The sequence below is a fragment of the Salarias fasciatus genome, chromosome 5 (genome assembly GCF_902148845.1).
Source record: "Salarias fasciatus chromosome 5, fSalaFa1.1, whole genome shotgun sequence".
Lineage (NCBI taxonomy): Eukaryota > Metazoa > Chordata > Actinopteri > Blenniiformes > Blenniidae > Salarias > Salarias fasciatus.
The window spans coordinates 5,817,730-5,831,489 of NC_043749.1; the positions used below are offsets into that span (position 1 = coordinate 5,817,730).

The 13,760-nt window shown below is 40.4% G+C and overlaps 1 protein-coding gene and 3 non-coding genes across 5 annotated transcripts in view; 1 reads left to right on the plus strand and 3 right to left on the minus strand.

Annotated features, from left to right (window-relative positions):
- fgd5a (FYVE, RhoGEF and PH domain containing 5a) overlaps nt 1–6,346 on the plus strand; it is a 38,389-nt gene extending 32,043 nt beyond the window's left edge. Inside the window, exons 15-21 of one of the 2 annotated variants that reach the window (XM_030091253.1) lie at nt 280–376; nt 1,017–1,154; nt 1,256–1,358; nt 1,469–1,605; nt 2,292–2,420; nt 2,662–2,816; nt 4,878–6,346. In XM_030091253.1, coding sequence (XP_029947113.1) covers nt 280–376; nt 1,017–1,154; nt 1,256–1,358; nt 1,469–1,605; nt 2,292–2,420; nt 2,662–2,816; nt 4,878–4,914 — 796 coding nt within the window. In that variant the 3' untranslated portion in view covers nt 4,915–6,346. The remainder of the gene's footprint in view (nt 1–279; nt 377–1,016; nt 1,155–1,255; nt 1,359–1,468; nt 1,606–2,291; nt 2,421–2,661; nt 2,817–4,877) is intronic. The other variant, XM_030091255.1, reaches the window with a different exon arrangement.
- On the minus strand, nt 2,068–2,139 carry trnae-cuc (transfer RNA glutamic acid (anticodon CUC)). Its single transcript has one exon. It is a non-coding gene; the product is annotated as a tRNA-Glu (tRNA).
- On the minus strand, nt 2,854–2,925 carry trnae-cuc (transfer RNA glutamic acid (anticodon CUC)). The gene has a single exon. It is a non-coding gene; the product is annotated as a tRNA-Glu (tRNA).
- Nucleotides 4,441–4,512, minus strand: trnae-cuc (transfer RNA glutamic acid (anticodon CUC)). Its single transcript has one exon. It is a non-coding gene; the product is annotated as a tRNA-Glu (tRNA).
- Nucleotides 6,347–13,760: the final 7,414 nt, after the last annotated feature.

Consider the following 13,760-nt stretch of genomic DNA (forward strand, 5'->3'; position numbering starts at 1 on the left):
GCTGCCAGCAGGCAGCGCTTCAGCTGCTCTTTACAGGTGGATAAGCAAATGAACAACTCTGGCCTTGAAAAGAAAGCCTGAATTATTTTTCATCTCTATTGTCTTTGCTGCTATGTACCTGTATATATTTATCACAAATTTGCCATTTGTCAATTGCCTGAAATGTTCACTGTGAATCAGTGTTTTACCTGGACTCCCATATATTCTGTTTTTAATGAGCTCCACATGATTAAAAGGAAAGTATTTCAGGTGTCATTGTGTTTCTCTTCTGCTCCTCAGTTCGGTTGGAGAAAGGGAGGACTGGTTCCACACACTGAGCCGAGCGATAGCGGACCATGCGGCAGGACTCTGCACATTCGGTGGACCCTGCAGTGAGGTAAATAAAACGCTTCAATGTAATCTGACCACATAGTATGTCAAAGTGCATTGCAATGCACCCCAGACAAACACCAAGGTGCATTGTTGCATAATTGACAGCAAATAAGAAGATACACCTGCTGGGATTCCTTTCTTTATATGGAGGACATACACACTTCTATACTTTTTTTTATTAAAGTCATAATGTAACACAGACAGCAAAGCTGGTGAAAAAACAACCCTGAGGACAACAAGCAAAGAACAATGTCACGGGAACACAGCTCAACTGCCTGCAAAGTTTCCGCTTTATCGTTACATTCTCTAAGCTGGTCAGAGTCACGGGTATTTGTATAAAGTGTCTTCACCCTCAAGCCTTAGACTGCGTCGGTGTGCATGATCGAGCTCCTGCATGAGATCTTTAATCGTTTTGTGGCAAGAGCTCAGGCAGGAGGGGAAATGTTGTCTGCTGATTGTGCCAATGAGCTCAGACCTCAATAATGCAATTAAATGTTTAATCAGTGCTTATAATGTGATCACTCACAACAGGAACCAGTGTTGCGCACATTTATGAAAGTCTGTACTTGATTTCACTCACTAGTTACTTTGCTAGATGCAGGACATATGATATATAAGATGTATAATCTCGCATGTCCAATCAGGCCCGGGAGAAGCTGTGGATGGCGCTGGGTGAGGCTGCGCCTGTCCTGGTGCCAGTCTCTCACGTAATGATGTGCATGAATTGCACATCTGACTTCAGCCTCACACTCAGGCGACACCACTGCAACGCCTGTGGGAAGGTCGGACACACACCGCCGTGAAGGCTAAATGTGATCAGTCACCTGTAACGTAATGGAACTATTCCTGGAGGTGCGTTCATGCATTGTGTTTCTCTGAGCAGGTAGTTTGCCGAGCTTGTTCCAGAAACCGATACCCCCTCAAGTACCTCAAAGACAGAGTGGCCAAAGTGTGTGACCACTGCTATGCTGAGCTCAGGAAAAGAGGTGAGGGGCGGCGGGTGGGGTGGCAGCTCTTTGTGCAAAGAAGTATCACTGCAATTCAATCTCAGGTGAGAGGTGCAGTGCAAATGTTGTCATTCTGCGTGTGTCTGCAGGTGGAAGTGTGTCAGGAGCCTGCGGTAACTCCAGCCCTCGAACCCACCGGGCCAGTCGCCCCCTCTCCGCCGTCTTCCAGAGCCTGCAGCCCCCGAGTCTGTGGAAGACCAGGAAGAGCGCCTCGGCTCTCAGCCAGGTAGACAACCACTTCTGATCTGGAATATGTCCTGGGTTTTTGATGGTCTGTTTTTTGAGTTTATGCACTGAATTTGATGCAAAGCTTTGAATTCCTTCACCACTTCCTGTTGTTGTCTTGACACCTTTAATAATGAAACCAAAACGTGTAACCAAAGGATGTCCCTTCTTCAACACGTCTGCAAATGTTCAAGTAAATTCTGTGTAATGTATGTGACATTCCTGCAGTGGTATTTTTGTAAGGTGCCAACAAAAAAAAAAGAGAGAGATTTTAAACAGCATAGTTAACGATGAAGGTCGGTTAAATCCTGCCTGGTGGGTTTAGACAGCATCAGTCAGTTTGTTTTGACGCAGACTGACCTAGTTTTTGAATAATCTCAATCCTTCAGTGAATTATGAAACTAAGCTGGAGTGGATCAGTCTCTTCTGTTGTCTTACTTGAGCGATCAGTCGGAAAAGCATGTTCCCTGACCGGGAATCGAACCCGGGCCGCGGCGGTGAGAGCGCCGAATCCTAACCACTAGACCACCAGGGACCTGTTGAGGCCCCTTTTCAAGCCATTGAATCGGAATTTATGGAATGTGTGACAGCTGATGGGATGGCTGCTCGTCCGTTGTGCTCAGAAGCTGCCGGCAGGCTGTAACTGTGTGACTGTGTGTTTGTTTGCCTCATGACTGATGCATTCAGGTATCGCTCGGCGTGGAGGGCTCCAGCATGAGCGGGAGCCTGCAGCGCAGGAAGAAGAGCAAAAGGAAGTGGAAGCGCCTGTGGTTCCTCCTCAAAGACAAGGTGCTCTACACCTTCACAGCACGTGAGGTGAGGGGGCACAGAGTCTCCCACACCAGCCCCGAAACACTCACACACTTTCATTGTCCCTCAGCCACTTCTTGTCTTCACACTCAACTCACCTATTTCCCACTTTCTCGGCCTCCTGGGCGACACGTCATGACTAATGGAGGGATTCTCTGTGCTCTCTCTCTACCGCATGTAATTACACTGAGGTTCTCCTCGTAGGATTGTGTGTAACTTGTGCGACGTTTTACTCTGGTTTCTTCAGGACAAGGTGGCTTCAGAGCATCTTCCCCTGCAGGGCTTCACCGTCAAGCTGACCGAGAGACCAGAGGGAGAGGACAGCAGCAACGTCTTCCACTTGTATCACAAGAAGACGCTCTACTACAGCTTCAGAGCCGATGATCCGCAGACGGCGCGCAGGTCAGGGCTGGTGATTGATTGTCCTTTAAAACGTGTGTTCCCTGACCGGGAATCGAACCCGGGCCGCGGCGGTGAGAGCGCCGAATCCTAACCACTAGACCACCAGGGAGCTGTGAGGATTGTTTCTCTGGAATGTGTGACATCCAGCGGGGAGGATTGAGTGTCGTTCATATGTAAAATCGTCATGAAGACGCATGTAATGAAGACTCTCTCATCCCTCCACAGGAGGCCGCTGCTGAGCTTCCAGAGTGTAGTACACAGTTAATCAGCAGAAATAGTTTTTCTTTTTTAGTTTGGACTGTTTATTTGTGATTTCAATCCAGATTATATTTTATTGATTGTAAATAAATTGAGGGTAAATAAAAAATCTGTGGAAGAGAAAGGATGAAAAACATATTCACATTTAATTATGACCACAATCCTAAACAGTCTGCAGTTTATTCTTTAAAAAAAGAAATCATCACGAGAACTTTTGCAATAAGATTTGGTGCAATTAATTTATAGATGATGTTAAAGTTGTATTAAAAAGACATTCAGTTAAAGACACGTTTGACTGTGCAGTTTCCTCTTCAGTAGTTCACAGGAGGACGCAGGTCTGTAGAGACGAGAGAAAACAGCGAAGACAAAATCACAAAGGAATTCAATGCAGAAAATTTGTCGATGTGTTTGGTAATAGGCGTTTTCAGTGGATAGCCATCTAATGTCTGAATATCTCACTGTAAAACAGCTAAATATAAAGCGAGTTTGTGTTTTTAGTGAGAAACAGCATTTTTAACATGACACTCCAGCATTGAAGTCTGACTGAGTTATAATGATAAGCAGGTGAGCCGCCAGAACACTGACGAGATCCCTGGAATCTGCTGACTGCCAGGACCTTTTCTGTAATAGTCCAGCAGATCTGTGAAATATTCTGGTAGTTTTGTGCCTTTGATGATACAAGCATGAAATCTGGTACACAGTTATAGCATACCCTCAGGAAACATTTTGGATAAAGGGACATTCCTGATCAGACCAGTGTGGTGGGGAGTGTACGAGAGAGTAGAACCACGTGTTGGGACAAGAGAGATCACAGATGCTAATTACATGTATGTTAACATGTACACATGCATCAATGCATACAGTACATTTTGTTACCTGGATCTAGAGGTTCCGCTGTATAATTTTGACTATGTAAGTTGATGTTAGGTTATTTGCTATCTCTTATTTGCTACAATAAATATTTAGTTGAATAAAACCACTGGTATGCTTATTCAATAAGTACATATGGTTGTATTCACATGAATCCTAAGTCTCGTAAAAATCGGCTATTTTGTAAAATGGCTGACATTTTGGCCCTGGAAAGAATCTGGAATGTCCCTATATCTCAAAATTTTTGTAAGATACTGCCCTAGCAGTGTGCCAAATTTCATGCTTTTATCACCAAAGGGACTTTTTTTTATACATATCTGCCCGACTAGACGTATTACTTATATTTAAGTGGAAGTTGATGTTTGAGAAACCCTGATCGACATATCGCAGGCATCACAATCAATTTATAGAGAAAGTCATGCGTTGCCAATAACAGTTCCTTTTAACCACTGTATTCAATGACACCAAAGTTGCATTACTTGATAAGAAAGGCGCGTTCCCTGACCGGGAATCGAACCCGGGCCGCGGCGGTGAGAGCGCCGAATCCTAACCACTAGACCACCAGGGATCTGCAACACCATGCAGAAGCATTTACGGTAGAATGTCTGTGTAACTTGAAATATTTCAGACCTATATGAGGTATGGTATATACTTGTACTGTAATCTGTGTTCATGAAGTGTGTTTTTCAAATCCGGACAATATTTGATAAAATTGCATGTTCTCTTGTACATAAATGGAGTTTGGATGATAAATCAAAAACATTTTATCTGAGGCCTAAATTAGCTTTCGTGATCTCGCCACATACACAGAACTCTTGACTTCCACTCTTCAAACACTTTGCTTTCAATTTTCTCTTTGACAACAAGCAAAACCACGAACCAAACTTTCTCATCACTTCGTCAGTAAGAATGAATCCTCATTTTGTGTTCCAGGTGGGTGAACGCCATGGAGGAGGCGACGGTTTTATAGCACCTGCTGCAGCTGTCCGTTTGCTGCAACTCCTTCTGTGGAGCACAACATAGCTACCTGCTGCATCTGGAGTCACACCAGCAGTGAGGAGCCGTCCCTCCTCGCCCGCTGTGGGACTCGAACCCACGCTTTCACCACAGTGGGGATTTCTGAGGAGGCTGCCGCCCTGTGGCAGGGAGGTGAAAGTGAGGAACATCAGAAGACGGCTGAATGTGAAGAAGCAGAAAAAAGATAAAACAACCTCTTTTTTGGAGAATATATTCAAAAAAAAAAAAACTCTTTGGTTTAGCAAAGCTAATCACAGGAGCCTTTGTTTTCCAGGAGCAGCTTGGACACATGAAGTACAAGATCTGAAGGACTTTTTCAGCTTTTTTTTTTTTTTTTTACGCTTCACTAAAATCTACTTTTTATCCAGTTGCTCTATATTTTCCTCTTTTACAGATTTTTTTTCACTGGATTATGAAAACCTGTGGTGCTTATGCATGAGACAGTTTCATTATTAAAAAAAAAAAACACACTTTGCTCCACGGGAGGATTCACGTCTTATAAAGGAGAAAATACTCAACACTGTTTTAGAGAGATGTTTGGTATTAATGGATATATATATATATATATATTGTGAAGTATACGCTGCAGACATAGATGTGATTTAAATGAGTTTATTTGTATAAACATGGTGACACATGATGGTCGGAGTAAAGGTTCATTTTATTCACCACAGTATGTGTATATTATATTATTTCTTGTGAAGTTATTCTTGTATTGAAGCTCCAGAGCTATGGAATGAACCTCGGCATGACCCGGACCGAATATTTTCTTGGACACAAACACTTTCTGACATACTTTGTGTTTTAATCCGTCGTTTTTTTTAATTCTCTTTGAAATCTGTCATACTTTTCTGAAGTGCCAATGGCGTTCTTCCGGTGGAATGCAGTGCAATTTGCGATTGATGATGAATGTGCCTGAATTTTAAAATGATCTCCTTATTCTTTATGTTATCACAGTACTGTATGGAGAGATTTCCTTTTTACCCACACTTTCATACTATAATCCTCTATTCTCACCGTTACAGTCAAGTAACATTAGAATATAGTAGTGTGCCATTTTTACTGATGCCTTTTGTGCTGTATATATCCACTTGCAAAATGTCAGTAAAGTTACCTTTTTCCTCTGTGCTTGAGTGATCTGAAGCACTTATGTCTGCAGAAAAAAAGGGAAATGATCCTTTTCCTCTCTTCCACTAGAAACATGCCCACAGCCTCATTCGGAGAACAGACAGGGAGTATTTCTGATTTGTCGGCTTTGCGTACCTTTACATGATTCTCACCTGCAGTGTCATTATGGAGTGTACTTCTAGCATTTAGTGCATTGTAAATTTATATGTATATAGAAGCATATTAAAAAAAAATATATTAAACTGGTTCAAAAAGTTTACAGGCTTTCAAAATGATGTGGCGTCCTGTCGGTTTACACTCACACGTTATCTGACATGAAGATCTGTGTTGAAACGTCCATTGTATCTTCTTCTTTCAGTACATTCCAGTTTGTGGATGTTTTCTTTTAACACTCTTTTCTTCCTGTATCCTCCCACCTCATGCATGTCTTCTCTCTCACTGCCTGAACCTCCTCTGTCTTCTTCCACTCTCTCCTGGCATATCCATCCTCAGCATGCTTTTCCCCACACACTTATCATTATTCATTTCACACTGAATTACACAACATATGTCCCTCTGAAGTTCCCTTTGTTCGTCCTGTCTATCTGCCTCAGCATCCTCGTCTCTGCCACCTTCATTTCAGCCTCCTCTCCTTTGTTTTCTCGCTCTTCCCCTTTCGCTTTTCATCAGATCCTTCCTGACTCTCATATTAATCCACTCCTCCTTATCTGTTCTCTCCTTTCAAATTAATTCCTAATGTGTACAGTCGGCCTCAGTTACAGTCAATCTGCATTATCACTGTTTTATGTCCTCCGTCCGTCCACGTAGTTGTCCGTGTCAGTGAAACAGTGTCAGCAGCAGTATTTACTCAGCGATTGTTGCTATGAAGGGTTATTTGTGTGTACAGGCGTTGATGTCCAACTCATTCTGGTAAATACCTGTTCAGGCTGAGGTAAGTACATACTGTACCTTCCTCTGTTCTTTGTGCCGTCAGTAAACACAGCTTTACTTATTTTCTGTCATCCAGCAGGGGGCAGCAACACTTCATACCAAACATGTAGTTTTACCTGCATATAAATACTGTTTGAAGCCTGAAGGATGGTTTGTAAGACTTAAGTGTAGAGAAAGTATTGACGCTTCAATACAGAAGTTCAAGCAGAGTATTTATTGGCAGAATTATCGGTAACACTGTAATTTTTACTAAAAGCATTAGTATTATCTCAGGACTGCCAACTCACTGGCATTGATATGAATCATAAAGTGAAGGAGACATTTCCAACTCTTTTTAGCTCAGGAGCCATTTGGATTCCAGCCCGTTTGTTTTAGTACAGATAGGTTTACATTATGAAAAAAATAAAAAATAAAATGAACAAGAAAAAAAGACTAATTGAAAAAAAAAATATTTCTAATTATGTCCAGTGGTTCAAAATGCTTTCATATTTATGGAAAATGTGTGTGTTTTTTCTTCCTGGATGTTGTTGACGAGTCTTTTAATTTCACTTGGCTCTCCAGCGCTAATGAAACATCTGAGATGACATCTGCCGCTGTGCGTCTCTCCAGACTGATGTTATTAAAAGCCTGCCACTTTTCAGAGGACAAAATGTCTGCAGACCTCTGCATGTTTTCACAGCGGTATTCACTGTGGCTTAGAGTCTTGCTGCTGAAAAATATGATAACCAGTGTATGATATCCCAGGTTCATGTAGAATTCGGGTTCATGTTTCTGTTGTGAATTCCACATGTGTAAAGTTCATCTTGCTGCGTTTACCCTGCAGGCTGCATGTTTGACACCCCTGCTGTGATCGCTTCCCTCACAACATGCAGCACATTTTGATTACATGTCAGACATCTCAAAGGATTTTCATATTTGAATATTTTCACGCCGGTAGATGTTGGGAAATCAGTGGGGAAGATCACCCAATTAAGGACGTACAACTAGCATCTATCACACATCTTTATATTATAATTCAAATTTGTTTTAAATTCATTTGCATTACATTCAGTAAAATGTTTTCGAAGATATGATTGTTGCGAAACCGAACAATGTCTGCTTTCTTTAAAATTGTGGTTTGTTTGACAATCAGTAATATCTAAAGGCAGAAGTTGATGTAGAAAAGCAAGTAATGCGCTGTGTTACGATGATTCATGACAAGTGGAATCAAACAAGAGGTGAGAGGCAGGGCTGAGGTGCAGATCAACTGCATTCATCTCTAAGCACAATCAATCTTTTGCTGAATTGTTTTCCCCCTCATCTAGTGAGTTGGTACCTTTCACAACATTGAAATGCCTCTCAGCATCTGAATTGCTAATTACAACTAAACAGAGATTTCACATCATAAAAGCGCCTCATTCTTGGCTTCATCAAGGTTTGCAAATTCTCTGCCTCTTGGAGAAATCCAGATCAACAGCAGCTAAGAAGCAACAGATGCATCGTTACAAATAAGATGATAAAATACACTTCAGATGTCTGTGTGCAAAATTTTCATCTCCTCTCCACGGCACTTTTAATAAGTTATGAGCAAAGTTCTGTATGTACTTTTTATTATTTGCTCATTAAGCCCTCATGTGATGTCCTCCAGCTTTCCTGGCTGCATCAGGACACTCATTATTTCACTGAAGAACAACACACACTGTTTTTTAAGCTGCTCATTTTTGGAATCTGTTCCGAGGAAACGTTTTCTGTACGACTTGACCCAAGGGACAAAGGTACATTTTAGGTCACATTTTAATGGCCCACGGGTACAGCACATCACCACCGTTAAACTTGTTGCAGAAGATGTTTGACCAGAGATTTTATACTCCAATGTTCAGCTCACAATTAGCCTCTTATGCTTTTTTTTTTTTTTTCAGGCTTTCAACTTTCAAGCTACAGGCGCGCTACTCAGGAAACACAAGCCATCTCATATAAGTTAATTAGTTGTACTAAAGACTTCCACAGGATCAAAACAAGCACATCAGATGGCGGTTGGGAACCAAGAAAGCAGTAGCTGACATGAATATTTAAAGACAGAGAAACTGCACAAAACATTTTTGTTCTGTTCCTTTTTAAGCTTCTACAATATTAATGTCGCCGAGTTAACCAGAAAAGGCCCAACGTGACGGCACAGTAAAGAACAGATAAGCTACCAAACACACACACACACACACACCCTTTGATCATTTAGAGCTGCTTTTTGTCCGTTAATCATCTTAAAAAGCAATCTGTATCAATAATAAAGTAAGGGAACAGATAAGAGAGTCGATCCACGAACAGTGCTACTGAATACCGACATGGTTTCCAATTAGTTGAGTACGACAGAAAGATTATATGTTACTCAAAAAATAGGCACAACATAAAATAGAAAGATTGGGGTTGCTCCAGATAAACGATCCCAGGAGTGTCCATGGCCTATTATTGCTTCAAGTGACAAATGATAGAATGAAGCCAGAACTGCACTGAAAGTCACTCCTTTCCTTCGATCACCTGAGAGCTGCAGATGCTCCTCAGCCTTCAGCTTTTACCACATTCACACAAACCTTTTCCTGCACCGACCGAGACCCAAAGATGCAGAAAGTCACTGGGTAACTGTGCTTTCGAATCGATAGCCCTCCATTTCTGCCGTGTCGGCAAACTGTGAGGAAAGGGGCCTTCTAAAAATAGTGAGAGGGCAGTTTCTCCTTGGGCACAGTTGAAAGTTTCCAGTTCTCATTCAGGAGGCAAATAATAAGCCAGAAATTGGATATGAGCTCCTGGATCGAGTTGCCCGAAATCCTAAGTTGCTCAAAAATGATGAGAACCTAACTGGAATAATTGATAATAATAATAACTTTGCAAATGTAATGAAAGAAAAAGTGATCCCACAGTGTGGAAATTACTGAATTCTTGAAAGGTTTTCCCTTTGTTTTAAGAGCAGAGAGGTTATCTATATTCTCCAAATGTCCTCCTCTTGATTACATGCCATACTTACACATAGCAAATATTGGAGGGTTTTCTGAGGAGGAAGTATTTAGTCTGATATTTGCATGCATCATATTTCAAAGAGCGCTAATGCAGAATCTCTAACACAACAGAAGGCCAGTCTGAATAACAGCAGCTGGATGATAAGCTAATGGAGAAAATGCACAAAAGCCCTGCTGATATTCAAGTTGTGTGCTTTGATAACTGCAGAATCCTAAACCATGAGACAACACAAATGTCTGTGAATGTACAGTATATTTGGGGTATCTCAGTATGAAACCTGCTGTAAGATATATATATATATATATATATATATATATATATATATATATATATATATATATATATATATATATATATATATATATGTATTAGACCAAACAGTGCACAGAAATGACACAGAAGGCATTAATTGCTATTTCTCAGTTGAAATAAACGGCAATTGTAACTTTCTTGATGTGAATCACACTGTTTCAGTGGTAGGAGAGATAATGGAAGTGAAACTGAAGCCCAGACATCAGTATTTCAGCAGCATTAGCAGCAATGTTATACTGTGGTGAAGAATATAAAGTATGCAGAAATCAGGCATTCTGTAAAGCAACAGGTTTTTAGTAACATCAGTCTGAGGAGAAATACGGTACGTCGGCAGACAAGATTGCAAAACTTCAAAGTTGACAAACACCAAAAGGTTTTTTAATTTGAAACTGAGTGCTTTCTCTCAAAAATTACACTTGCTTTTAAAGTTGAGTGGAAATATATTTAATAAGGCATAGATATGCTATAATGTGGCCTATATTTTGAGGTGTCTGGCCCACTCCAGATCAAACGGCGCGATATGAGCCTCCTGGACTTAAAGGAGGTTGATGTCTTTGTTGTAATTCAGCTTGTTTTCATGTTCGTGGTGAAATTCAACCTCTGGATCTGTCTGAAAACTATTTCAGTTTATCAAAAAGTCTTTTGAGGGGAAGCAAAAATTCAAACTTCTCTTTGTTGATAACCTCTGACCTCTCAGTCTCAGTTCTGTGTGAGGACAAAGCAGAAGATACATAATAAAGACAAAGAGACAGGAGAATTTAGTGTGACTGCACTCTCTTGATGGAAGGACTGTTTCTCTCCTGTTTTAAAGATTGTTTTTCTATCCCTCCCTCCCTCACCCGCTTCCCACTCTCTGTTTCTGTCATTACTGAGATGTCGAAATGGCCCTTACAAGAGGAACTGTCTGGGTTTCCAGCAACAGACACACACACACACACACAAACACACACACACACACACACACACACGTGTATATATATATATATATATATATATATATATATATATATATATATATATATATATATATATATATATATATATATGTATATATTTTTTTTTTTCAAGAAAAGGAGTGACATTAGAAATCACGCAAAGACTGAACAGTTGTCAAATTCATTCCCTGAAATGTAGACACACTGGTGAAACCTCTCAGTGAAATTCCCACAGCCTTCCAGAGAACGTAAAACTTTGAAGCTGCAAGTCATAAACCTGCTCTCCTGCTGCTCATTTTACTCGCTGTATGAGGAACCTGCACCACTCTGACCTCAATTTTCTCTTCCTACAGAGTTGTGCGATGGCAAGAAACCCCTCTTGCTTCTCCAATTCGATGCACTTCCTGTTAAACTGGTTTGCTGGGCGTGACAAAGCCCGACAAGAGTCACTGAGTTGCAAATCCACTGGATATCAGTGAGGAAAGCCTGCAGTGGGTTTATCTGTTGGGAGTGGCTTGAGGGAATTTTCAAAAAAGCATGCTATAATGTAATCTGTGAAAAGATTTCTAGGAAGTGAAAAAGTGAAAACAGAAAGTCAGATTTTCCAAACTTTCCAAAGACTTCTCTTTAATTTGATTTTAAAAAAAAATGGTTGGATTGAGAATCTGAAAACTATTACAAGCATGTTGAATCTTTAATTCGTCTTTAGAAGGGAAACTGTAAAAAGTCCCCTGAACTACAGGCTTATCTCTGGGATCTGCTCAAAAGGTTTGCAGTGGTGAGTAACTCCTTGGCTTTGCTTTCTAATCTCCGTCAGCATTCATCATCGATCAACAAAGCCTTACTTCACCGTCATACGTTTTTTCCACCACTATAAATAGCACTTTAGGAGCAGGGAGAGACCGCCTAAATTTACCAGCCTGTTCTCTCTTATAGCGATGCAGTTTTGGTGGGTGGGGGCTGATGACTCAGCACCACGTAGATCAATGTGCTTTGTGTAGGCTCGGAGGAATGGGAGTGTGGAGGTGCAGTGGGCCGGGCCAGTATGGAAATGCACTGCTGTGTGCTACAGCCCCATAAACCGCGGTCTCTTTCACCAGACTGGAGTCTAACAAGCACGGAAACAGATGAAAACCAGCTGGGTATCTGACCGTACACCCTGCGGTAGAAGTAATAAAGTATCAACATCACTATAAAGAGGTGTTTTTGCATTGGCGTTGTGCAAGTGTATGCATTGTGCAGGCATTTAATTCTATTTAGTATTTGAATCAAATATCTAAAATGCTACTAAACACAATTTATAAGTATATAATACTTATATTTAGAATGATAAAAAAATAGTATATTGTGAGAAAAAGAACTTTGCATTTCAGTTTTTATTTTTGTTATTGAGTAAGATGTGTGACAGTATTACACTGAGTATTTCTGTGATAAATCGTTTTCCTGCTAAACTCTGCTAGTAGTAATATTAATAGTTTGCTAAATTCCCATTTTAACTGGCAAGATTAAAACACTTAAGTGCAACTCCAGAACTTTACATCTGTGTTTTGATTTCACTGCCAATATATGTTCTTAAATTAGGATCAAGGGTGAAGTCTGCAACAGGAAAAATCTGATGAAGCCTCTCCGATTAGTTTTTTGCTATTTTGATTCAATAGATTGATTGATTTAATAATTAGGGAGCATAAACTATGGCTTTTTCTATTAAACTGAACATTTCATCACGAACATGGGTGGTGATGAATCCAAATTATAAACAAAGCTTGCGTTGTTTGAGGGATAAAGTGACATGGCTCAGACTCTGGAGGACGAAAAACACTGGTAAAATGAAGCTACGATGGGTTTTTTTTTTTATTAGAACAACATTGTAAAAATTCTGGAAAATCCCCATGAAACCAGGAAACACATGAAGGAAATTATGGTATTTGTACACGCATGCTGAGCTGAGCTCTGTGGCCTTCAGAGTCTACCATTTCCACTCTCACACCTCCTAATACCATTGTAATGAATTCATAATTCATAATTCACCCTGCCTGTTAAGTTCATAGCATAGAGAACAGGTTAAACTATTTATAATCAATATATATAACTCAATTTCAAATGTGAACAAAAGACCATTTGTTTAGGTCAGGGCTGTCAAACACATTTCAGTTCAGGAGGCGGATAAAGCCCGGTTTTATATTGAGTGGGCCAGACCTGTTCAAGGATGCCATACTAACCATTAAAATTAAGTTTGAAAGTTTTTCTTTGTTGTGGCAGGCAGTATATGTAAAGAAAATGTTCATATTTTCACAAAACCAAACAATTACTATGGAAAATTACAACAATCTCAACATAAAGCCAATTTCAGTGAGACCTTCTGGTTCAAAATACAGTGAACTGTCCCAAAAACATCTCATATAACCACTGTTATTACGCATGTTTTTACAGACTGACAGCACTGACAGCAGTAACAGCATGACTTTGAGGGTCATTGATAGCAATGAAGTAGCACTGATTTCTCAGC